General features: G+C 53.3%; 1 protein-coding gene across 6 annotated transcripts in view; it reads left to right on the top strand.

Annotated features, from left to right (window-relative positions):
• GRB10 (growth factor receptor bound protein 10) overlaps positions 1-20267 on the top strand; it is a 184325-nt gene extending 164058 nt beyond the window's left edge. For all 6 annotated transcript variants that reach the window (XM_086697082.1, XM_086697087.1, XM_086697083.1 and 3 more), the window contains 9 exons: positions 887-1024; positions 1834-1944; positions 4297-4395; positions 6528-6605; positions 7451-7567; positions 8526-8592; positions 8812-8899; positions 14935-15028; positions 17286-20267. In XM_086697082.1, coding sequence (XP_086553208.1) covers positions 887-1024; positions 1834-1944; positions 4297-4395; positions 6528-6605; positions 7451-7567; positions 8526-8592; positions 8812-8899; positions 14935-15028; positions 17286-17432 — 939 coding nt within the window. In that variant the 3' untranslated portion in view covers positions 17433-20267. The remainder of the gene's footprint in view (positions 1-886; positions 1025-1833; positions 1945-4296; positions 4396-6527; positions 6606-7450; positions 7568-8525; positions 8593-8811; positions 8900-14934; positions 15029-17285) is intronic.
• Positions 20268-26746: the final 6479 nt, after the last annotated feature.

Consider the following 26746-nt stretch of genomic DNA (forward strand, 5'->3'; position numbering starts at 1 on the left):
GGGCAAGGAGAGGCTCACCGGAGCGGGTCTGGGTGGAGGTCCCCTTGCGCTGTGGTGGCAGCGGCTCTAAGGACCTTGACGGGGCTGTGCTCGTCACCCCCGCTCGCCGTGGCTCCTGCTGGCGCTCAGAGCAACCAGCGTGAATGTTGCCCTGGGAAGCGTGTGCACCGCCAAGCTCCCTCAAAGCGAAACAAGCACTCGTAGACATAAGCTCCCTCCGGATTAGAAGCGGTGGGAGGGGGAGGGCAGGAGTGAGAAGCCGCGGCTGGCCGTCTCCTCGAGGCTCCCGGGTCAGGCCACCGCCCTGGGAATCTCTACAGACCTGCTGAGCCCATGTCACCGTGGAAAAGGACTGGGCTGCCAGAAAACTCTTTGAAAGCTAGCGTGTTGTTTGTTATACATGCTTTTGTCCCTGTTCACTGCCCCTGTGCCTCCTGAAGTCTGTTCCGAGAAAACTTGGCCTTCCCGCAGCCCCTTCCCGGTGCAGGGAGTCCCCGGGGCCCCTGCACCAACGGCCGGTCAGTCCTTCCGGGGAAGTCGGGAAAGCGAATGTTATTGCCGCCGTGCCCCCAAAATGTGTCAATCTACAGCGTATTAGGTGAGAGAATACAACACTCACAAAGGCAGCCAACGCTCTCCGGGTGGCACCAAGTAGAAAGGAAAGGCCCGCTCGCTACCATTGTGTTTCAATACTAATTATGTTTCCCGCCACAGCCAGTCAGGCGGGGTTTTTTGGTGTTTGAAAGGGAAGCTGCCCTTTGCGAATGCTTGGTCGGACCAGAAAAGAGCGTTGTGCCGATTGACAGGATGTCGGGATGTCAGGGAGGCCAGTGGGACACATCTGCCTGAATTCTCCCGTGGCAGCGTTGCCTGACTTCTTCCACAGAACTTTCTCAACTGCAGTAGCTGTCCTGAAATTCAGGGGTTCTTGCACGTGAAGGATCTGGGGAAGAAGTCATGGCGAAAGCTGTACGTGTGTTTGCGGAGATCAGGCCTCTACTGCTCCACTAAAGGAGTGTCAAAGGTGAGTTCGTTGGTTTTTTTGTTTGTTTCTTTTAAATGTTTCTTTTGAGAGACGGAGGGGCAGAGAGAGAGAGAGAGAGAGAATCCCAAGCAAGCTTCATACTGTCAGCGCAGAGCCCAGTGCAGGGTCCAAACTCACAAACCATGAGATCGTGACCTGAGCCGAGATCAAGTGTCAGACACTTGACTGACTGAGCCACCCAGGCGCCCCAAAGGTGAGGTTTAAAGCCACCACCGCCTCCGTCACACCAGGCCAGCAGGGTTCGCAGTGGACATGGCTTCGCTTTAAAATGTGCCCAAGGCCCCTCCAAGCTCGTATTGACTTGTGAAGCGAACTCCGAGCTCCTGGCCCGCTCTTCTCCCTCAGAAACCAGGTGACAACACAGACAGCAACGCCCCCTCGCTGCGCCCCTGGCTGGCCAGCCCCGGCCCCCTCTGTGGCTTGGGAGCAGAGCGTCCTTAGCGGCCTGAGTCCCCGGAAGAGGCTGCCTCAGTTTCCATAGTTTGGAAGTTAGCCTCCAAGGTGGCCGTAAGGACGGCCGCCAACCTAATACGTGCTAATACAGGAGGGGTAGGGGCTGGTGGGACCCCAAGTGGGGGAGGGGGTTGTTTGGCGAGGGCCGGGTGGGTTTGGTCCTAACTTAGCGCTTGCTTTACACGATGGTTGCAGTCTGTAGAGCGGCAGAGGGGAAAGAGCCGCATTGAGAGCGTGCGCAGCCTGCCCTCTGTTGAGGAGCACGTGAGAACGTTCGCTCTTGGCCGTGCCTGAGACGTTCTCCCCTGTCAACCTGACGACCCTTTTTTTCCCAGGAGCCCAGACACCTGCAGCTGCTGGCGGGCTTGGAGGACAGCAGCATATTCTCCCTGATCGCTGGCAGGAAGCAGTACTGCGCCCCCACGGACTATGGCTTCTGCATAAAGGTAGCCTGCCTCTCCCACCCCCCACCCCCCGCCCCACACCCCCACACCCCTGTCCCGTCCCGGGGCTGCCACGCCCTGATGGCATCCCGCTGGAGACTTGGGAACTAGCCAACAAATGCCTTCCTTGGTGGTGGGAGTTTTTGGTTTATTTTCTAACAAACAGAGGTTCCCAGTGGATTTATCCATCCCTCTGTGCTTATGGTGTGTCAATCCTTGGGTAGCTAGCGGCTCAGAGAAAAGTAGGGAATATGATGGATAATGCGAGTCGATGGGCTCAGTGGCTTAGTGACCCACCGCCCATCACTTGGGTGGCCTCCAGGGTACCGAGTGAGGCAACACCTTCTGTATGAGCTTCCAGTCACCAGAATGGTATGTGTGCCCACAGCCCTGACCTGCCTCTGTGCACGTGTGTGAGAAGACACTGTGTGTGAGAGGACATATTCACATATATTTCCACATGTGTATGCACACACACCTCTATGGGAACACACAGAGGTACACACATACGCTCAGATGCACATACACATATGCACACACCTACAGGAACACAGACATGCACACACAATACACGTGCACACACACGCACCTACATCGATACAGAGATGCACACACATGTATATATGTACACATACATACGCACACATACATACACTCATACACAATATGCACGCACAAATACACATGCACACCTACATGAATACAGATACATCCACACACGTGTACATAGATAGGCACACACAAATACATGTGCGCACACACATGCACACCTATCAATACAGATGCACACACATGCATATATGTATACATACATATGCACACACAAACACACATGCACACTCATACACATTATGCACACACGTGCACACCTATGTGAATACAGGTACATGCACACACACATGCACATGTACAAGTACACGTGCACACACATGCATATACATACACCTGCATATGCACACACACACATGCACACTCATACACAGTATGCACACACAAATACATGGGCACACGTGTGCACACATGTACTATGCACACGCATGCACACCTACATGAATACAGATACATGCACACATACATATATGTACACCTGTATATGCACACACAAACACACATGCACACATACACAATATGCACACGCACACCTACGTGAATACAGATATATGCACACACACGTGTACATGTGTATGCACAAATACACGTGCACACACATGCATATACATACACCTGTATATGCACACACAAACACACATGCACACTCATACACAATATGCACATGCAAATACACAGGCACACACATACAGATACTGTGCACACACAAGTACACATGCAGGCATGAGCATACATGTGCACATGCACACACACCCCTGGTGAGGCAGTGGTGATGTTGGTCATCGTACGGTAGCGCTGTTTCCCGCACACTCGCTGTGCACTGGGTGCTGTGCTCAGGGTCCCCCTCCGTCTTACTGCATCTTCCCAGGTGCTCACAGGTAGGACCTGCACCAGCCCCGGTGCTCACGTCCGGTCGCCATGAGTGTGCCTGGAGTCCCCCAGCTGGGCTGACCTCTGAGCCAGATATCCACGCCGTCCCGAGGAGAGGTCAGGGAGCAGGGGGCGCGTTGCTCCCTAAAATACCAGCTGCTGCTTCACCCGGTGAAGCTTTTTGGGGTCGCAAGTAGTAGGAGTCCTAGGGCCCGAGGTGCGGGGGAGGCACCGGGAGGGCTGCAGCGGGGTGGGGGTCCATTGGAACTCAGGTGGTCGGTGCCCCTCCCTTCCCCCCGGCTAGCACCTGCAGCGGTTGCCCCCATCGCCAGGTAAGCCCTGCTTCTGCGTGGGTGCACTTGCCGTCCCTGCACGGTGGCAGCTGTGACGGTGACCCCCTGCCGACCCCAGGCCGCTCATCTACCCCAGTCCCCTTCTCTGGGGTGACACCACCCTCACTCTCTGGGCTGACCGTGGGGCCACTCAGATATGCCCTCGGGGGCTTCTCCCCTCGCTGGCTGAGCCCTGCAGGGCCGCTTCCTCAGCTGCCACCTCGGTGTTCCGGGTTGGCCACCGCACATCTTTTCATCCGGGCTCACCTGTCAAATCCAGCCTTCCCTCCACAGAGCAGGATGCCCCCTTGTCCCTGCGGCCACCGCCTTGTCTTGGGAGATTTGCTGTCCCATGTCTGTTCTCTGAGACTCCCTGTTGGAGGGTGGCCGAGCCCTCAGCTGCGCGATGGGGGCCAGGCAGAGGCGCCCTCTCTGGTGACACCTCCTGCCGCTGCCCGCCGTGTGCATACAGCCCTGCCATCACACGGGCACGTTCCACACTCGCTGCGTCAATGCTCACCGGGTCATCGCTTGCCTCCTTCAGCCCAACAAAGTCAGGAGCGAGACGAAGGAGCTGCGGCTGCTGTGTGCCGAGGACGAACAGGGCAGAACTTGCTGGATGACGGCGTGCAGGCTCCTCAAGGTGCGTGGCGAGTCCTCCCAGCGTCCTGGCAGCCTGGCGCGCCCGCACGTCTGTCGGGACAGGGTCTCGAAGCTTCTCACAGATGCTTCACATTCGAGAAGTCGGAGCCAGGGCGCTTGTGTGGCGCAGCTCAGCGTCTGACTGGTGACTTCGGCTTAGGTCATGATCTCGCGGTCCGCAAGTTCGAGCCCCGCATCGGGCTCTATGCTGACAGCTCAGAGCCTGGAGCCTGGAGCCTGCTTTGGATTCTGTGTGTCTCTCTCTCTGCCTCTTCCCCGCTCACACTCTGTCTCTTTCTCTCAAGACTAAATAAACGTTAAAAACATGTTTCTTAAAAAAATTTTTTTTTAATTATTAAAAAAAAATAAGAAAAAGACAAACTAGTTAGACCTATAAATCAAAGAGAAGTCGTTCCAGCGAATTATTGGAACTGCGAGCAGTGTTGGGGCCTCCTGAAGAGAGAGAACATACGTTTTCTTTCTTTGGCCTTAATTTCATGATCTTTTTATACTGTTTTGAAAGGTATCCTTAGATCATTTTTTAAGGCTTAACGTTCTCAACTGTGTTTCAGACTAGAACTCTGCCTCTTAAATTCTAGCTTAGTTGCTGTTTGTCACGTTCGTGTAATTACTGGGTTCAAAACTAATACGTACATACATGTACATGCACACTGCACACACGTATCCGTTTAGAGAAACACATATGCACATGCACACGCGTGTGCGTGTTATTAGCTCAGACAACGTCAGAGTAATTTACGCCTTCTTCATATTGATTCTTTGGTCCTTCCGAATTATTATGCTTTATTATCTGCATCAGGACTTCCTGCCTCAAAATCTGACCCATATGACGTTATTCTCGCTACCTCAGTGTTTTCTGCTTAGTGTTCACACGGCTTTTCTCTTCCCCTCGTCTCTGCTGCTTTTCCGGGTCCTTACACTTAGAGCTTGTCTCTGTTACAAACATAACATAATTGTCTTTCTCCTCTGATAATCTTCACGTTCTCATTGGAGTGTTTGTTGGGAAGCATAGCATTTTGATTATTAATATTTGTGCTTAAATTCACCACTGACTATTTTCACTTCGTCCTGCCAGCCTGTCTTCTCCATTAAAAAAAATTTGGTTGGGGGGCGGGCCAGGGGAGACTCCTCAATTATTTTTATTTCTTTTTTTTTTTTAATTTTTTAAAGTTTATTTTGAGAGAGAAAGGTAGTGCGAGCAGGGGAGGGGCAGAGAGAGAGGGAGAGAGAGAGAATCCCGGTCGGGTTCTGCACTGTTAGCGCAGAGCCTGATGCGCAGCTCGATCTCACACACCGTGAGGTCATGACCAGAGCCAAAATCGAGAGTCGGAGGCTTAACTGACTGAGCCACCCAGGCGCCCCATCCGGCACTTTTATTCTGGAACCGAGGACAGACACACTGTAGGGTTGGAGCTGGGAACGCGTCACCCAGCCTGCAGGACACAGAAGGGAAGTGCAGCCCTCTTGGTAGCCTTGTCCTCACCTGCCCTTTTTCCTTGTCTGTGTGGTGGGAGCGGGGAACTGGAGCGTAGGCTGGGCGGCCGCAAGCGTGGGGGACCCTGCTTCTCGCCAGGGCACAGGCAGCGTGACCCAGCGAGCCGGTCGGGCAGTGAGCCTGGTGCTTGGGAAGAACGCCGTTGGGAACAGGCTGTGTGCCTTCGAATCCAGATTCCTTACTTTACCGGGATCCTGAGCAACTTGCCTCCCTTCCCTGTTCACATCTGTTGTCAGACGGGGACAGAGGACACATTCCCTAAAAGGGAGAGTCTTGAACGAGACAGCAGCATAAAGCCTTTGGGACCGTACTTGGCCCATAGCAGCATTCAGTAGGCTTCACTGTTCTCAATTGATTACATCGTCACTGCCTGCTTATCCCTTGCCCAACAACATGAGCGAGCCAGTCAGCCACTGGCGTCTGGGGGGTGGGGGATGGGTGGTGGTGACGGTTACGCAGGACCCAGGCAGTGTGCCGCATTGCACGTGTGTCCGTCGGCTCACAGAGGCAGCTGGGGCACCGCTCAGCACTGCCCTTCACCACCATGGGTTTGCCGCGTTCCGGGGCTTGTGGGGCTCACGCGGCCCCTGTGACCAACTCTGGCCTTTCCTCCGCAGTACGGGATGCTCCTGTACCAGAACTACAGGATCCCGCCACAGCGGAAGCCCCTGCTCCCCTCCTTCTCCACGCCAGTGGTGAGTCTCCGGAAGGCATCACAGTGCTTTGTACCCAGATGGTTTCAGGCGAGGTTGCCTGGAAAAGCTCCAGAACGAGCCCGTGCATCTCAGGGAAGCTGGTCTACACCACCCGTTCCCCTGCCCGGAAGGCGGATCTTGTCTTCTCGGCAGCGTGACTGCTGGGGACCGACCCCCCCGCCCCTCCACCATCCTGCATGCCCCTGAAGCCTGTTCAGGGAGGTGACTCTGTTCAAGCGGTCAGAGACTGTCACCGGCAACGTCCGGCTCTCACCCCTGTTCAGCCGTGGCGCCCGTGGGTGCTGTAGACCGTTATGCGAGAACCTTCCCTGGTGGGAACCTAGAGATCATCGTGAACGTCCTTGTTCCCGGGACATACTCCGCTTCCCAAAGTGCAGGAACGACTTGGTCCTCTCCAAACCCAATCTTAAAGCTCCTTCAGGTCCGTGCCTGGGAGACGTCGTAGGTCACAGGGGGGTCCGCGCCTCGCCCTGAATCAGGACTTGGTGTCTGCTGAGGGCTGAGCTCCCCACGGCATTCCCACCCCTTGATGTGTCCTGGTCCGGGCAGGTCACCTGTGAGGGACCCCGCAGTCCAAGCTCTTTGGCACCCGCAGCCTCACCAGCGTCATTAGAGGCCACAAGGGGACTGGAGCGTTTCTCCTTCTCCTCAAGAGAAACCAAAGCCGTCCTTAGCTCCAGAGTGCCCCCCACTTCCGAACCCTGGAGTGGGGAGGCGGGACATTGCTGTCACCCTTTCCTGGCCACCTTTAGGACGGTGTTGCGTTCCCATGTGCGGCTGAGGCCTCCTTCCCTACGTCGTAGGAACTTGCCCTTTCCTTCCAGCGCAGCGTCTCTGAGAACTCCCTCGTGGCCATGGATTTTTCCGGGCAAACAGGAAGAGTGATCGAGAACCCGGCCGAAGCCCAGAGTGCAGCCCTGGAGGAAGGCCACGCCTGGAGGGTAAGGGCAGGCCCCCTTGTGCGTGGCACACCCCGCTGGTCTCCCCAAAGAGTGATCCTCTCTGGGGGTGTCGTCAGGGGAGGGGAGGGCGGCCTCTGAGGCTCAGATGGGGGTAAGCAGTTGGCGCGTGGGGTCTCCTCCGCATCCCCAGCGCCCATGCGCCCCACTGGCTCCCGGAGGAGGCGCGGGACAGGAGCAGAGCCCTGTGACCTCTTGGGTCCCGCTCGGAGCTGCTCTTGCTGGTGGGCGGTCTGTGGCCATGTGTGGGCAGCACGGAGCCCACCCTAATGAGGCCGATAGACATTGCACATCGTGGCTCGGCAACTAACCAGCTTCGTGGCCCCGGACGGTCTCCTCCCTTGAAGGCTCACGTTCTGACTTCCAGAAATCAGAACATCACCCTGACTGCAGACTTTCTAAGATTTACACACAACGTGTGAACCACGAACCCGCCGCTCTGGCTCAGAAAGTTCCGTGAACCTGAGCTTCAGAGCGTGTGGAGAACTCTCCGGAGCCCGTGTTTCCAGGCCTGCCTGAGTTCAGTGGCTCAGGCTTTTTTTTTCCCAAAACTTACCAGGAATTTCACTGCGTGTGCCTTCCGAATCCCCCGGGATGCTTCTGTTTTTAAAACTGTGGTCAGGGGTTGCTTGGGTGTCTCCGTCGGTTGAGCGACTTCGGCTCAGGTCATGATCTCACAGTTTGTGGGTTCAAGCCCTGTGTCGGGCTGTGCTGGCAGCCCAGAGCCCGCTTCAGATCCTCTGCCCCTCCCACACTCCCACTCTCTCCCTCAAAAATGAATAAAAGACATTAAAAACAAAACAACGGTGGTCAGACACGGAGGGTGGCAGGTGGCTGTTGCTCCGTGGTCATCCTTCCCCGCCCCAGGTGTGTGTCCTCAGTGGCTGTCGGGCTGCATCCGTCCACTGTCTTAGCGCTAACATGGGCATTTCTTCTGCAGAAACGGAGCACACGGATGAATATCCTCAGCAGCCAAAGCCCCCTCCAGCCGTCCACCCTGAGTACGGGTAAGCACAGCATGCCGGTCGGGGACTTTTCCTCGTAAAGCTCCCATTCCCCCACCTCCACCCCCCGAGCTTCTCCAAGCCTCCAGGCCCTGCGGGCACCACGAGTTGTGCAGCCGTGGGCATCGGGCCCCCGCGCCGATCACGAGTGCGCTGTGCCTTCACGGGAGCCATTCTGTGGACGGGCCAGGACCCTCCCCTCCTCTGTCTTCCCTCCCACAGTGATTCATCGGACACAGCACTGGTTTCACGGCCACATCTCCAGGGAGGAGTCACACAGGATCATTAAGCAGCAGGGGCTGGTGGACGGGTAAGGAGGCGCCGTCCGGGAGCGGGCATCTGCTGAGGTTTCGTTGTGCGAGCACATTATTTCTCAGAGATCTGGGTGGTGGGCAGTCCTTACAGCCTCCTGTGAAAGAGGAGGTGTGGCTCAGGGTCAGCGTGCGTCGGGCCCAGCACAGCCAGTGAGTGTGGCAGAGGGAGGATCGCAGCCCATCCTGTCTGCCCATCCATTACCAAGTTCTGCCTCTTGGCGGAAATGCAGACAGAGAACACGGCCAGTTACTATTTTTTTGGGGGGTGGGGGGTGGGTATTTTGAGAGAAAGCATGTGAGCAGGGGAAGGGCAGAGAGAGAGGAGAGAGGGAATCCCAAGCAGGACCTATGTCGTCAGCACAAGAGCCCAGTGTTGGGACTCGATCTCGCAGAACCGTGAGATCGTGATGTGAGTTGAAACCAAGAGTCAGACGCTCGACTGCCTGAGCCACCCAGGCGCCCCACAAACCAGTTATTTTTCACTAATAAAGCAGCGGCAGTGGAAGAAAAATAGTTTTGCCCACCCCTTTCAGTGTGTGCATTTTATCAGCCAGCTTGTGCCGAGAACAAACAGCCACAGACTTTGGTGGCTTTGAGCCACAAAGATGTACCGTTTCTCACGGCGGGAGTCCGTGGAGCCTGTCCTCACGTGCGCCAGCCGGCAGGGGGCAGGGGGCGGGTGTTGCTATTGGATGGGGAGATGGGCATGTGTGCCAACGGGTTAGCTTGGGGTCACTCACACTGGAGCCGTCACAGGGTTCCCGGGAGTACGAGAGGTCAAACCCCAGTGCACAAGTACTTTCAAGGGCTAATATCCCATCGGCCGTGGCACCCCCCCGCCCAGTCTTGCTCAGCATGGCTCTGGTTTCCCTATTTTTCATCTTTTACAAGTTTTATTATGGGAATTTTAAAAAGTTACCCAAGGGAGAAAAGTATAGTGAGCCCCCACTTAATCCTTGTCTGGTTTTATCAGTTCGCTAATTTCAGTTTGTCTGTTTCCCTTCCCACCATTGTTGGCTTCTCTTCTACTCCTCCTCCCTGGGTCCTTCTGGAATATTTTAAAATTAAAATCCCAGACATTCCACATTTTTACCAGTAAATGTAGTTAGTGTGTCTCTAAAAAATAAAGACCTCTGTCTTTTGACACAGCCACAAAATCATTGTTACCCTTAATGCAATAAACAAGAATTCCTTAATATCATCTAAAATCCAATCTGGGTTCAAACTTCCCTAATTGTTGCCAAAAAAAAAAAAAAAAAAAAAAAAATCCTCTACATTGAGCTGGTTCAAATCGGGACCAACAAATTGCCTTTGGTTGCTAGATCTTTCGGGTCTCCTCAGATACCACCGTCTCCCTCTGCTTTTCTTCTGTGGCTCTTTCTCGCGTGTCTGTGCGTGGGAGGAGCGGGTGGGTTGCTAGTGGTGCACTTGTGGTTCCTCGAATACCCTCTTCTGTCTCCCTTGTTCCCTGTCACGCGGTAGATGGAGCAGCACGTGAATGCACGTGTGTGTGCATGTATGTATATGCCCTTGTGTGGTAGTGTGTGTGTGTTTATACCTGTGTGTGTGAATGCACGTGTGTATGTGCATATGTGTGTGTGTGTCTATATGCCCTTGTGTGTCCGTGTGTATGTGGGTACCTGTGTCTGTGAATGCACATGTGTGTGTACCTATATGTTTGTGTGCGTCTGTATGCCCTTGTGCAGTCGTGTGTGTGTGTACCTATGTGTGAATGCATGTGTGTGCGTGTTTGTGTGTGTCTGTATGCCCTGGTGCGGTCGTGTGTGTGTGTGTGTGTGTGTGTGTGTGTACCTGTGTGTGTGAATGCACGTGTGTGTGCACGTGTATGTATGTGTCTATATGCACATGTGTGTTCCTGTGCACCCAGATACGCAAAATGTGTACGTGTGTATATGCGTGTGCACGTGCCTGTGGGCAGGTGTATGCATGCACTCTCACACCCCACCAACCCGCAGACTCCTGCAGAGGGCGAGCTCCCTGCCCCCTGTCCCTCTGCCCGCAGCCCACCCCACAACCTGGAGAAGGATCTTTCCAGGGGCAAACCTACCTGTGTCTTCTCCTCTGCTAAAATACCCCTGGCGGCTCATGTCATTTCCTGCAGCATCTCTGGCTCTGTCCCCGACCCTCCCCACCCCTACACCTCCGCAGCCCCCGGTCTCCACCTCCCTCTGTCTGTACCCCACTCCTCCACTGGCGGAAGGAAACTTCTTTGTCCAGATTTGAGTTCTTTGTAGCTTTCCCTTCCCCCAGGGCAGAGAGAGGGGTCCCGTCCCGGGGCTCACGCAGCACTGTTCAGAGCCCTAGCAGTGCTCGCCAGCCACGGAGGAATCGTCTGTATACACCTCCTCAGATTTGACCAGTGCCCCTGTCGATCCTGGAAGCCAAGGTTCGTCTGTGGCTTCTGCTAGCTGTGTGACCCTGGGGAACCTGCTGACTTCTCTGTGTCCCACTTTCCACATCATGAAATGAGGACAGGGGCGCCCGGGCGGCTCAGTCGGTTGAGCGTCCGCCTCTTGGTGTCGGCTCAGGTCATGAGCCCGGGGTCGTGGGATTGAGCCCCGCGTCACAGTGTGAGGCCTGCTGGGGCTTCTCTCTCTCCCTCTTCCCCTCCCCTGCTCACATTCTCTCCTCCTCTTTCTCAAAGAAAAAAAAGAAAGAAATGAGGACATTGACAGGGTCACCGTTGGGGCTGAATGAGTCCATGTGTGCAGTGACCATGATCGTGCTGTGACCCCGATCATGGTCAGGCCCTGGCACAGCCCGCTAGCTTCTGGGTCTCCACGAGCGCACTGGTGAGCACATCTGAAGGGGCTCCCCCCTGTACCTTGTCCTCACCACGTTCCTCTCTGTGCTGCGTTCAAGACTTCCTGACCCGGCCACGTGTCGTGACACATAGTCTTCCCCGCGGCCTGTCTTTACGCAGGGTCTGGGGTTTGCTGGTGGCGATCGCTGTCCCCTCGGGCTCCCGTGGGCCGTGCACTGTTATGCGCGGGTCCATTTTCCCAGCGGCCAGTCTCCTTGTCGGGGCTGTGGGACGGGCGTCATGGAGCTGATCCGTGGCAGGTCTGGGAATCTTGTGGACTCCCAAGCCACGCGCTTTTCAGCCCACAGGCTCTGAGTTAGTAATCACTGCCGGCAGGTGGCTGTTGGGCATGACCTATAAAACCCAAGCCTTTGGGGTCACCTCAGGATTTCCCCGGGTCGAGCCCAAACACAGGCAGTGGGACAGTGCCCGTTTCCCTGGCTACTTTGGGGCCACGAAGTGACAGGGAGCTAACTAAGGTGACAGAGACACCGAGCTTTCCCTGTCAGACAGCCTGGAGCCCTAGAAGCTCCTGAGCTTCTCCCGGAAGGATGGATTCTTTGGAACGAAATCACCCCAAAGGCAGATCTTTGATGTAGACGAAGTAACGGGGTGTGCGGCTCTGCCCAGGGGAGGGGGTAGGCCCCCTGGCCCCCTCGAGGTGCTGTGTGACGCCCACACCCCACGTGGGTCCTGCGATTCTTAGCACCGCCCCCCCCTGCCCACCCCTCGAGTCATGGGACTCAGCTCTGGCTGGCATCTCCCAGACGGTGTTCTGAAGAACATGCCTTCTGGAAATTCTAGAACACAGGGGTTTGTGGTCCCCGTAAGGCTGGATAACTGAGCTGGGGCCCCCAGGCGCTCACAGTGAATGTTCCCATTTTAAAGGCTCTGAGAAGACCCATAGTAAAATAAAACATTTACTTGCTTTTTTAAAAAAAAATACTAATTTTTGAGAGAGAGAAAACACGACCAGGAGAGGGGCAGAGAGAGAGAGAGAGAGAGAGAGAGAGAGAGAATCCCAAGCAGTCTCTGCACTGTGAACACAGAGCCCGACGCAGGGCTGGATACCACGACCCTGGGATCATGACCTTGAGCCGAAATTAAGAGTCAGACACTTAACCGACTAAGCCCCCCAGGCGCCCCTTCTTGGCCTCTTTGATACAGGACTTTCCAGTCTAGTTAGCTGCTTTCCGTCTTAACACTTCAGTCTGATGATGGCTTCACTGGTGACTCAGAGTTTGGTTTTAATACCTTTGAAAAGCAGGCTAAGGGGGCGCCTGGGTGGCGCAGTCGGTTAGGCGTCCGACTTCAGCCAGGTCACGATCTCGCGGTCCGTGAGTTCGAGCCCCGCGTCGGGCTCTGGGCTGATGGCTCAGAGCCTGGAGCCTGTTTCCGATTCTGTGTCTCCCTCTCTCTCTGCCCCTCCCCCGTTCATGCTCTGTCTCTCTCTGTCCCAAAAATAAATAAAAACGTTGAAAAAAAAATTAAAAAAAAAAAAAAAAAAGAAAAGCAGGCTAAGGTCCGTGTCACTTGGATGCTGGCGTTGGGACATTTTTCTCTTCCTTTCTCAGGTGCATTAACGGTCTTTGCAGCCACTGCCAGGTGTGCTCATGTGAAAGCAAAGACCAGTCCTTCTTTGTGCTTTTCTGATTTGTATGTGGGTGTTTTTTTTTTTTTTTATCTTGAAATAAATTCCAAATCGTGGAAAAGTTGCCAGAGGAATGTAATGAATTCCTGTACGCGTTTTCTCAGATTCCCCAGCCGTCAACACGGTGGCCCGTTTGGATTATCATAGTCTCTCTCCTCCCCTCCCTCCTTCCTTTTTTTGTCTGAACCATTTGGGAGTAAGTTACAGCGTGAAGTCCCTTGTCTCCTACTTATCCCGGTAGGAAATTTCTAAGAACAAGGACTTGTCTTCTTACATAACCAGAGTACCGTTAGAAAAACCAGGAACTAGGGGCGTCTGCGTGGCTCAGTCGGTTAAGCGTCCGACTTCGGCTCAGGTCATGAGCTCTCAGTTCGTGAGTTCTGGCCCCGCGTCGGGCTCTGCGCTGACCGCTCGGAGCCTGGAGCCTGCTTCCAATTCTGTGTCTCCCTCTCTCTCTCTCTCCCCGTCCCCTGCTCATGCTCTCTCTCTAAAAAATAAACATTATTTTAAAAATTAAAAAAAAATTAGGAAGTAAACATCCGTGTGGTTCTGGTATCCAGTATGCACACTTATTCCAACTTTTCCTAGTGGTTCTGATCACATCCTTTGTGGGAAAAGAAAAAAACCCTTAATTCTAAATACTCCCTACACGGTGTGTCTCTTTAGCCTTTCTGTCCTTGGTCGACACTTGGTCTGGGAAGAAGCCAGGAATTGCAGAGTGCCCCTTGGCTTGAACGCGTCTGGTCGCTCGGGGTTCAGCTGGGTCACCACTTTGCAGGAAGGGACATCGAGTCACTGGTGGTGCACAGTCAGGAGGATTGTCTTGTTCCCGGTGCAGGTGCCTCAAATGCTTGGTGGTGACGGTATTGACCGGGTTTCTCTGACGGACGGTCACTGTGTTTCCCTTTGTAATAAATACGTATTAGGGGGATGATGGTTTGAGACTGAAAACACTGTTTTTCACCAATTTTCATCTGCTGATGTTCACGCCCATTAACAATCGTCTTGATCGGTAGTAACCTGCAAGACGGTTTCTAACCCATCGTTCCCGACCTAGTTAGCTTCCTTTCTGCTCTCAGGAAGCGCTTTCTCCTCTCCACTGTTAATTTCGTCGTCTGTTTATTTGTAATATCTGTATATACTCACGGATTCCTGTTTTATCCTCTGAGTTATAACCTGTGACTTCTGATACTTAACCTCTGATGCTGCCTCCTGGATCATGACCCTTTGAACGTATTACTTTCCGGCACAAAATGGTCCGGCTACATCATATTCTTTCCCTGCCGTGGCCCTAGAGTCCACTGCATCTCCGAGGAGCTCTGGGTCCTTTCAGTGCAGGGTGATATTCAGAAACCAGGCTGGATGCGAGGTCCCTGCAGCCACCGCAGGCCACCCGGATACTAAGGCATCGTGGCTGCAAGCCTGTCTTAGCAGCAGGAGCAGGGAAATGTGTGAGTGTGTGTATATGCGTATGCACAGATGCACACATATACCTACACGTCTAAAAAGTCTGCATTTTAAAAGTTCACCATCAGCTGATCTTTTTCCATTCCCAGGCTTTTTCTCCTCCGAGACAGCCAGAGCAATCCAAAGGCTTTTGTGCTCACGCTGTGTCATCATCAGAAAATTAAAAATTTCCAGATCCTTCCTGTAAGTATCGGTCACATCACACCAAGCCTCGTTTTTGTTCGTTTTCTGGGTCCGTGCTTCCTGAATTTTCAAATTCCAAACGAACCAAACTACAGATCGATCGTTAGGCATCAGACAGGCCCAAGCTCACAACAGGGATACTTGCAAGAGTCTCTGGAGAAGGCTGTTGTCTGACATTGGGGACGGCATTTCCGCAGAAATAATATTTAAAATGGTGGCGTTGCACTGAGGCCCACCCGCGTTGTAGCTGACTCGGCACCAATGGGGAGGAGCGAGGTCAGCTGGCGGGTGGACGTATGACAGAGCCGTGAGCCGGGGAGCCTGGCGCCGGGGCACGTATGGCACAAGACAGGGTCTTCACGGTAGGTTTGACTCTCGGCCACTCGAATCTGAGGATTGGTCTGATTTATGCTGGTGTGTACCTGGTGACCCAAGAAAGTTGTAGAAACACTGACCCGTGGTCACATGGCCCCCAACGAGAAGTTGCATTGCACTTTCACTCGGTCCTTGGATCAGAAAACAGGAGCACCTCGGTGGCTCAGTCGGTTAAGCGTCCGACTTTGGCTCAGGTCACGATTTATGGTTTGTGAGTTCGAGCCCCGCGTCGGGCTCTGTGCTGACAGTTCAGAGCCTGGAGCCTGCTTCAGATTCTGTGTCTCCCTTTCTGCTCCTCCCCGCTCACTCTCCGTCTCTCTCTCTCTCAAAAATAAATAAACCTTAAAAAGAAACAAAAAAAGAGTCTACCTTTGAGCAGCTCTGAAAACATCATTACCAAATACGTCAGTCAGCACCATTTTTTTAAAGAAAATTTTTGTTAGATTTTTCAAGCGTAAGTTCTGTCTCTCTTTGGTGTTCCAAAGCTCAGATTCTAGTTCATGACTGAGCGCTTCTGTGGGAGACGGCTGTCTGCACCTCCATGAAGCCACCATTCAGTTGGGGATACTATATACAAAATTGACATTAGGTGTTTTACATAATTAAGTGATAGATTCTGCAGGTGGTAGTAACGTTCCTGAAATGTTTCCTGCGGGGCCCAAACCCAGGAAATATTCTGCCGAAAGAGGGGAATGACGTCTTTTCCTGTCAGGGATTCACAGTCTGGCGGCCACGGAAAGTTCCAGAAGGCTTGACATAACCGAATGCATCTGTTTCACACTGTTGAGCCTGGTGTTTCCGAAGCTTGCCTGAGCCTAGGATTGTGGCATCCCAGGAGTCACACGGAGGCAGGAAATGCGGGCTGGAGAAGGTCTGGGCCATCTGGGTAGCTTTTGTGGATCTGAGCAAGCCACCGGCTGGGCACGTCCTGTGGTGCCGTCGCCTCTGGCTGTGTTTCGATGCCCTCGTTCTACAAATAAGGACAAGGAGAGCCCAAGGGCTGCCAGCGGCTCGCCCTGGACCCCAGTGGGAGGGAGGGACCGGGTCTGGCTCTGAGGCCAGGCTTCCCCAAGTCCATAAAGCATTATGCGCAAACCTGGGAATCATCAGCCAAGGAGAAGTGCTTCGTCCATGGTTTGTTCTGTTTACCGCTGCCTCCTGTCGTGGACACAGACGTTCTCGTTCTCTTCGCCTGAGATCGAAAATCGAGTGAAAACGTATCTTACGGGCAGGCAGAGTGGGTAATGCCGTTCGCCCAAAGAACCCCAAATTCTAGAAATTATCAGGGTAGCTTGAGACTTAGAGCAACAAGACCGCAGCCCCTGTGCTTGAAAACAGGGTGTGTTGTGCATCCAGCAGTATTTTGGAGTCAAGAAGGGGTTCTGGGTTACCACTGAGACATTTCAAGCCAGTTTGCTCCATGAGGATGACAGCGCTTGCAGCCTTTTTTTTTTAAAAAAAGTTTATTTATCGAGAGAGAGAGAGAGAGAATCCCGAGCGGGGTCTGCACGGTTAGCACAGAGCCTGACTGGGGGCTCGAACTCCCCAACTGAGAGATCGTGACCTGAGCTGAAATCAAGAGCCGGAGCCTAACCCACCGAGCCCCCCCCCCCCCCTTGCGCCCCAGAGCTCTGCAGTCCTTGAACGTCACCTTCGCAGAGTTCAACCTGGCGTCAGGAAAGTCGTTCGCTGTGGGGGGGGACCGCGGAGTGCCCCCCACCCCCCACCTTGATAAAAAATAGCCACCAAACACGCGGGGGGCTGGGGAGGCGCTTTCCGCAGCTGCTCTTACCAGCGACGCCTTGCGGTGACCCCACACTCGCGCCGCCGCGTTCCCCGAGGGGCGGCCGCTAACGCAGTGAGTGTTCTCATGTCCCCGCAGTGCGAGGATGACGGGCAGATCTACTTCAGCCTTGACGACGGGAACACCAAGTTCTCCGACCTGATCCAGCTCGTGGACTTCTACCAGCTCAACAAAGGAGTCCTGCCTTGCAAACTGAGGCACCACTGCATCCGCGTGGCCTTATGACCTCACACTGACTCTCGGCGGAGCCTGGAGGAAGCTGACACTGGAACGAGGGAAGGGGATGTACGTCGCGAAGAGCACACGTCTGTTGTTCTGCACCCTGGGGAGGGCGGGGGGAAGGGGGGTGGGGGGGTGGGTCCGTCGGGGCCGGCCGCCCGGGACGGACCGGTCGCTGGACTGGACGGTGATTTGCTGCTGCGGAGCCGGCAGGAGCGTCTCTCTCCGCACCGGCGAGATCAGGGAGGCGCCGGAGAGCATGTGCAGGTGGGAGAGGAAACCGGAGCGATGGTCTCGGCTGGGCCACGTCGGAACCAGAACCGGAGACGAGTAATTGGAAGTGAACTCTTGCCCTGGAATAATCTTGACAATTAAAACTGATATGTTTACTTTTTTTGTATCGATCACTTTTTGCACTCCTTCTTTGTTTTCAATATTGTACTCGGCCTCTGTCAGAGGGGGTGTGGCGTCCAGTGCCAGGCTCCAGAGACTGGCTGCGGGGGGCGGGGGGGGGGGTGGGGGGGGCCGCCCCCTGGTTGTTGCCGGAGGGTGGTGCCGGCCCTGTGCAGTTGCCGGGGGCGGATTCAGCTCCCAGGTCACAAACCACCCCCAGCCCCTCCCAGAATACTTGAAGAGCTTCTTTTTTTAAAATAAATAAAAGGTGTCACCTGTGGTAGGCATTTGGCACGTTTTGTGGACCCAGGCAACCACGTCTGTCGGTCATTCCCCTATGCACAGATGTCCTGCACACCTGTTACCTGTGTGTCCTATCCTCCACAGTTCAGGAGACCTGGGTTGTTTGTTTGTTTGTTTGTTTGTTTTGGAAAATGCTCTGTTCCACAACACGGCAGCGGGCCCCTTAGCTGGACGCAGGGAGCGTCCCCGGGACACACCGGGCACCCAGGGCCGGCCGCTGGGGGCCCCCTTTCAGCCTGTTCTAGGGCGATCGCTGCCTTACTCTTAACCCCCCCCCCCCCCCCCCCCCCCGCCGCCCCCACCGTGGCTGGGTCCCTTCCTGGCTCTTGTCCCTCCCGGGAGTTGAAGGATCTAAAAGGAAAATGGCACTTGGTTGACTTCCCGCTGTGGCCCGGGGGTTTCCATGGTGATAAAGACGGAAACATTGGAAAGGGCATGTCTGCAGCCTGGCATTTAAAGGTCTTCGCTCCATAGCCTCCATTCTGCTGAAAACCCCCTTGAGCCGGTGCACGCGGGGGCTCCCCCTCAGACGGCTGGCGCTCAGAAGTACCTCACAGCAGTCATAGGCATTGAAGAGTCTTATCAACGCACCCTGTTTACCCCTCTGGGGGGCTGAGTCACACGGGGGTGGGGGGGCTGGAGTGTCCCTCCGCACGCCCCTTAGCAGAGTCACCAGGTGTGAGAGTGGCCGTGTCCTTCCCTTCGGTCTCTGCAGAGCAGAAAGGTCTCCCTTGACAGGCATACAGACTAGTGTGGTGAAAATGGTCCCCTTTTCTGAGATCAGTCACCACATGTGACTGGTCCTCTGGATGGGTGCCAGCCACTAGGTGGCCTGGCCCTGACCCAGCACCATGCCCCTGGAGGAATGTGCCCACAGTGTGGGACACATGTGGCCGGCTTCAGTGACACAGATGCCCTCGAAGGAACTCTAGGGTCTAGAAACACTGTATTTCACTTTACAGGTCTCACTCTACTCGTCTTCCGTGAAACGTCTACTTACACAAGTACAGGCTTTGTGGTAAAACGTTTTGAACCATAAACGCTCAGCTGCGTTCTGTTCTTTCTGTGGCCACTTCTGTCTTTCAGACTATTGACACGTAGGTAATTCTCAAGTCTTACCTGGCGGCAAGCTTCCGGGGCCCTTCACCTTGGATCGGCTCTTTATTCGCACAGTTCGACATTTTTCTTTTCACCGGTTGGAAGCCGAACCTTAAAAAAGTTCTATGATTTCTTTTTCCTTTTTTTTTTTTTCTCTTTACATAGACCAGTAAGATGAGACTCTCACGGCCCTCTCCAATAGACAGCATCCACAGCATTTTGTATTTATAAACCTGCCGTTTATTTAAAAGGAAGACAAAAGCTGGCCTCTGACGCGCAGTCTGTGTGTCGCCGGTTTGACGTAGTCTTTTGGACCTCCCTGGCCGCGGTCAAGTGCTGGAGGGTGGGACCCCCACCCCCCAGTCTGCAGCTGTCTCACTGCTGGGCCTGGTGGCTGGGAGTTCCCCCCCGAAAGCAGCCGGTCCCTCAAGGATGTGGGCGTCCGGCCCAGCCACTCAGGGGCTGAAGGACATTCAACTTTTATTTTTATATTTAGATGACATGAATGTAAACGGGACAGCTCAGGGTCATTTTAGAGCCTGTTGACTTTTTAATCTCTCTGCCTGTGATTTTCCTCTCCGAAGTCGAAAACCCCACATAGCAACCTGGACTTTGTTGGGAAGGAAATACCAAATGCCTCGGGGATTCAAGGTTCATGGGTGAGCTCTGTTCCCTTCGGTCGTTAAGTTCTAGAATGTTGTTTTGTTTGCTAAACCGTGAAGAAATGCGTGCCTCAGTCTAGCTGTTTGGTCCTCTCTTTTCTGCACTTAATACCTGACGGTTTGACCAAGAGACTCACCTTTGCGGGGTGGGACCTGCTCGCGGTGGATGGCGATGTCACAGCACAAGCAGTGGTCTGACCTGTAAACATTTTCAGGGAATGCAGAAAGGGTTCAGGGACAAAACCTTTATTCCACATGCTTTGCTCCTTTCTGTACATAGCTCTGCGGCTTGTGAACCTAATTGTAAACGTTCAGGTATTTTTGTACAAATAAGGGACTTGACGTTCTGTTTCTTGTAATTAGAAATAAACATTACTGTAGCGTTCTTCATTTTCCACGGCTCGTGTGTCTGTTTCTGTGTTTTGAAACCCTCCAGCTGGGCAGCCCCTAAAAACCTTTGGAAATCACATAGACTACCAGCAGTGTGCTTCTTGGCGCTGGTCAAGCACGAATTGGAAAGGAATTGACGTGTGACGCACGAGCCCTCATGGGCCTGTTGAGAGACTCTGGACTCCGGTGACGCAGGCCAGGTGCCTCCATGTTGGTGCCAGGATCCTCTCAACGGCCTCTTCCCCCTGCACCCACACCGCAGAATCGCACGCCTTGGGGTGCTTCGGAGGTAGTCTGATCTCCACGCAAGTTTTGCAGACACCTCAAGAGACTCATGGATGTTTGTCTCTGAGAAATCCAGTGGCTTTGTTCCCACTGCGGTGGGACAGAGCTGGGTTTTCTAGTCAAAGAAGAAGTTGGTAGAAAGATCAAGGGAACGAATGCCCCGGGTCTCTGCTGCCCCAGGACCTCACTTGAGGGACCCCGGTGGGTGTACCCCTTACCCTTACTCAGGCCTGACTCACCGCCTCCCGTCCCACCCCGGGCAGAGAGTGAGGGAATACTGTCACGAGCCAGGCTTGTCCACCAGCAGGGGCACAGCTGTGGCATTTGATCCCCTGTCATTTGTTTTCAGAATCCAGGTCCCTGATTTCTGCTCGTCCCCTATGAGGCAGGCCCGTCTCGGGAGGAAGAGTAGTAGGAAGGATTTGATCTTGGTGTGCTCGCGAGACGGGTGTGTGTGACACGATCACATTGGGCCTGGGGCGTGATCGGGTGTGGGGAGTCTGTGTTGTGGGCTGGGGTGTGTCCATAGTGCAGGAGATGAGAATCAGACGGGTGGGGGGAGGGGGGCAGAGAGGGAGACTGGACCAGGCTGCTAGGTGCCGTGACACCAGAGTGTGCTGGAGTGGGGGTGTGGGGGCACCATGGCAAGGAAGAACCTCCTGTTTCCGTCCACCCAGAGCCCAAGGTAGGGGAGGGACCACCCGGCCGGGGTCTGAGATGTGGATTTCATGGTCCCTCCAAAGAAGATGATGTAAGCCATTAGGAGATGAACAGGTGGGCCAAAGGGCCAACTTGATCTGGGTTGTGTTTGTTATTGGTTTTTAAAACATATTTTGAGTGATGAGTAAAGCCACAGGAAGGGATTTTAATGATTAAAAGAAAAACAAAACAAAACGTGAGCTTGTTAACTGTCAAAAGTAAACTGTCTTACAGCTTTGGGTTTTCAGATGGTAAACTCAGTATCCCCCCCATCTCATACCGGAAGCTGTACATTAACAAGAAGGGCAGGAAACACGTGAAGCCTTAATCATTTTGCAGGGTTAGGCTTTGTCTGTCATCCCACAGTAGACGACGGGGCCGCTCACCTGGGGTGGCAAAGACCACAGATGGACATCTGTGGCTGCAGGTCTCAGCATGGCCAGCAGAGGGCACTCCAAGACACATGGGGCACTGGAGGGAACCCTAGTGACCCTTTCTGGGAAGCCTAGAATAAGCGCGGGGTTGACATTGATTGGTAAGTGTCATCCGCCACCCCCAGGAGAGAGTGTGCGCTTTCCCTCTGTAGATACATCAAAATCTTGTTTGATGTCTGGAAATGTTTCCTGAATTACATCTGTGTATATTTTTGTCCCGTCACTGCACAGGGCAGGTCTTTTTTCAAAGACAGCAATTATGTGTGTGTTGGGTCCCCTTGACCTGCATTCCAATACCTTTGCTTTTTCTCAAACCCTCTTAACTCACTTCCCTTTGGCTTATCTACTGTGGCTCCAACATGTCGTCCGGGTCACGTAGGATGTTTCTGTGGGATCCCTTCTCTTGCTGCCTCCATGCAGACTCCACCGCCAGGAAGTCTGTGTATGGCCCTCCCACTTCTCCTTAACATTTGTTTATTTTGAGAGAGAGAAAGAGCATGAGCGGGGGGGGGGGGGGGGAGCACAGAGGGAGAGAGAGAATCCCAAGCAGGCTCCACGATGTCAGCGTGGGGAACCCCATATGGGGCTCGAACCCATGAACTGTGAGATCACGACCCAAGCCGAAATCAAGAGTTGGACGCTTAACCAGCCAAGCCACCCAGGCGCCTCACTCCTGCTTGTGTTTAGAGCCGTGTCCCTTGCCTTGAATATACTCCTTGAATGCGCGCATCTCTGCTTTGAGCTTCTGTGATCTGATTGCTTGATTTCTTTTTAAGTTTATATTATATGTGGTTGCAATTTCAATCTAGCCCGTGGCAGTGTTTTTCCAGTGAGCGCTCTTTACTGTTTGATGTTTTTCCTGTCATTTTCTCCCTTTATCTTTGGGTCTCTTCACGGAGCATTGGTGCTGCTTCTCGGAGTGAGGTGAGTTCTTCTTGGACTCCCATTTATAGGAAGTTGGTGTGGGGAAGAAGACACGGGTTGTGTTTGAGACCAGAGGACAAAAACGAATACGTAGTAAGTGTGTGAATTCCACGACCATGACAACAAGCCGCTGAAGTTGATCATCCAGCTAACTCTTCTCTCTGCCTCTGGGCCCGCACGCCTTCCAGAGAAATCTCCTAAAATGATACATTAATTTGCAGAAGAATTTTTTTTTTCCTTGGTTGGTCTACGGCAAATTACCACAATGTCATTTTGGAGAATTAGGGAATTTGGTTATTTGAAATAAGAATGACAAATCCTCTTAGAGAAGAAAAGCTCTATGGTAACTGTATACTCAGACACACACACACACACACACACACACACACACACACCTCATTGTCTATGGGAGCTGTGTCACACAGTGCTCAAGGAGGCACAGAGTCCAGGGGCACCTGGGTAGCTCAGTCCGTTAAGCGTCTGACTTCCGCTCAGGTCGTGATCTCGCGGTTCATGGGTTCGAGCCCCACGTCGGGCTCTGTGCTGACAGCTTGGAGCCTGGAGCCTGCTTCAGATTCTGTGTCTCCCTCTCTCTCCGCCCCTCCCCTGTTCACACTCTGTCTGTCTCTCTCCTTCAAAAATAAATAAACATTAAAAAAAATTTTTTTTTTTTAATGGAGGCCCGGAGTCCAGCTGGGAGATGCGTGGGTGAAGGATGAACGTGGGGGTGACCACAGGTAGACAGAGAGCGTGGTGTTTTCTAGTGTGTGCAGTCCAATATGCTACCGCTAAGTACGCACACCTATTTAAATTTTAATTCTAATTCATAAAAATAAAATGAAAAGTTCCGTTCCAGGTGGCCCTGGCCACATATTAAGCGCTCAACAGCCACAAGTGGCTAGGGGCCACCATGATGATCCATGCAGACACAGAACGTCACCATCATTGCAGAAAGTTCTGGCGGGCAGCGCTGGTCTGGATGACTGATAGCAAACACTTAGGTTACACAAGTGGCCGTGGATGACGAGACCAAGGAGGGTCTGCTTTCGAGTCAGTCTCTTGTGTCTGGTTGATGCTCTGAATCGGCAAAACTCAGCCTCAGACCCAAGGCTAAGGGCACCCCCGCCGAAGTCACACCTGTGCCTCAACCCCCGCGGAAGACACACGAGCTTCCCTTGTGCTACACCAGGATGACGCTGTCCACGGCCTTCATTCGGCTCTGGCCCACCTTGCTTTCCAGTTATAACTCAGGGTAATTTCGCGTCACACATGTGTATCGTGTATAGAACTTAGCGGTGTCTGCTTGGCCCGTCCTCCATCGCACACCCCCGGAGGTAAAAGACTTCCCAATCTGGGAAGATGGGTACCAGATGGTACCCAGACCATCTGGTACCACTCTGGAGTGAGCCAGCGCTGGGAGAGTTTCATTTGCTATGGCCTAGGTTACTCCATCAGTGACTATCCCCCCAGACTGAGTGTAATTTTAGTGCCTAAATATAAAGTGTGTGTTTGAACACAAGGGCCCTTGGTGCAAGCAGAAACCACACTGCTACTCATCTGAAGAGGTGGTGACCTCTGTCCCCGTAGGAGTCAAGAACAGGACGTGTAGGGCTTCTTGAGAGATGGTTTCGCATGAGCAATCATGTTGCAAACAGGGATCATTCTTGATGGCTTTACAGAATTCAGAACGAGTCCCTCCCTGGACAAAACCAGTCCCTGTTTGTGAGCGAAGGCAGGCCGTCCTGAGGGGAGCACCGTGGGGCTTCTCCCAGCCCACCGGTTCCGAAAGTAGGCCATTCTTGGCACATTTTTACATTAGAGGGAGGGGGCTTGCCTTGTTTTTTATTTTGTGCAAAACAAGTAAAGTGGTATTGGTATTTTGTTACTGCACTCTTTCCGTTTTGTACAAAATATGACTGCACCATATTTCTGAGCTGGCTGAGGCTTTTCCCTGGGGTGACTTTGAACCTAGGTGATCCACGTTAGTGCCGTTTAAGTTTCAGTCCTGCTAGAAGCTTAGACTCCACGAGGGGCGCCTGGGGGGCTCAGTTGGTTAAGCGTCTGACTCTTGACTTCGGCTCAGGTCACGATCTCACGGTTTTGTGGGTTTGAGCCCGCATCAGGCTCTGCGCTGACGACACGGAGCCCACTTGGGATTCTCTCTCCCCCGCTCTCTCTGCTCCTCCCCTGCTGGCTCTCTCTCTCTCTCTCTCTCTCAAAAACTTAAAAAAAAATATATATATATATTAGACACCACAAACTACGCCAAACTTACCGTCTGACCCTTCTCTCCCAAATGGGTACCTTCAGGCATGGGTACAGGGGCATTCCTGGCCTCCCTCCTGGGGGTTCGGGTTTAGTGGGTTCCGTGAATGTGCCTGGTACCAGGCACCACGTGACCGGGAACAGCTCCCACTGGGAAGGGAGATTCTAGAGGCTTTCAAGAGAACAGGCTTGTGCCCTCTGCTATGCTGTAGCAGCAGACCTTGGGTAATCATTTAACACACCTGTAAAAGGAGGCTTAGGGCTGGAACAAGCACAAGGCAGGGGACTCTCATGTTGTCCCCGCTGAGAGCCTCTGTCATCCGTCCCCTCTGGAAGACGGGCCACCCACACAGACTCTGTCCACCTCCCAGGGGAGGCTCAGACAGGAGCGTGCCACCGTCACACATTAGCGCGCCTGTCGTCCGTTTGCAAGCGGAAGAGGGGATCACATAGTCTGCTCAGCCGTCGGAGCCCCTGAAGGGCGCTGGGGCCTCGGGGCCCCACGCTGGCGTGCCAGGCGCCCCTCCCAGGCCACGGCCTTGTCACTCACCAGCTGGAAATAATACGGAAATGGAAGCAAGAGGGGCCCCCCGGGGGGCTCAGTCAGTGAAACGTCCGCCTTCGGCTCAGGTCATGATCTCACGGTTCGTGGGTTCGAGCCCCGCGTCAGGCTCTGTGCTGACGGCTCGGAGCCTGGAACCCACTTCAGATTCCGTGTCTCCCTCTCTCTCTGATCTTCCCTGCTTGCTCTGTCTCTCTCTCAAAAATAAACATTAGAAAAAGATTTTTTAATGGAAGCGAGAAATTCATGGAAGGAAAACCACAAGTAGCTGAAGAACGTGTGAATATCATTTTTTTAATTCAATAAAAAATAAAAATAGGAATAGCAGGTTGCTGGTCAGGGTTGCCTTCTCTAACTCTGTGCTCATTGTATCCCCCTCAATTTCTGATTTTCCAAGTCTTGACCTCTTTTATTCCTCTGGAAAGAGACTATCCGTAGTGGCTTTTGAAGCTTTGACTACGAGCTATGGTAAGAAATGCATTCATCGTGTGCCGGGGTGCGCCCACACACATACAGTTAAACCTTGGTTTGCAAGCATAATTCATTCCGGAAACACGCTTGTCATCCAAATCACTTGTAAATCAAAGCGAATTTCCAGAAGCAGTGGCTCAGTTGTGATCATGTGGCGTTCGCTGTCACATGCGACCCGTGTTGCAAGACATCGCTCGTTTATCAAGTTAAAATGTTTACTCCTCTTGCAGAACCCTCGCAGAACAAGTTCGTCGCAGTCCAAGGTTTTACTGTAATTGAAACAGAAGTTTTGGAAAATAGTGTTTCCCTTCTCCGGTGCAACACCTCTCTTTCTGATTGGATTCTACTTCATCTGTTATTTTTTTTTATTTTTTATTTTTTTTTTAAATTTTTTTTTCAACGTTTATTTATTTTTGGGACAGAGAGAGACAGAGCATGAACGGGGCAGGGGCAGAGAGAGAGGGAGACACAGAATCGGAAACAGGCTCCAGGCTCTGAGCCATCAGCCCAGAGCCCGACGCGGGGCTCGAACTCACGGACCACAAGATCGTGACCTGGCTGAAGTCGGACGCTTAACCGACTGCTCCACCCAGGCGCCCCACTACTTCATCTTTTAAAATGCTGGCCATGACACCCTCAAGAGTGATTTCGGGATCCAACAGTGATTTGAAAACCTGAGCTGGAGAAAAGCACAGAGTTAAAGGATTTACACCACCCATGTCCGACCCCTACTTTGAAGTTACAGCAAATCAAGACTATTATTGGGGAAAGAACAGAGATATCGATGGAACACAACAGAGCACCCAGAAGTAGACCCCCCCCATCAATATCATC

The sequence above is a fragment of the Puma concolor genome, chromosome A2 (assembly GCF_028749965.1).
Source record: "Puma concolor isolate L17-30 chromosome A2, mPumCon1.1.hap2, whole genome shotgun sequence".
NCBI lineage: Eukaryota > Metazoa > Chordata > Mammalia > Carnivora > Felidae > Puma > Puma concolor.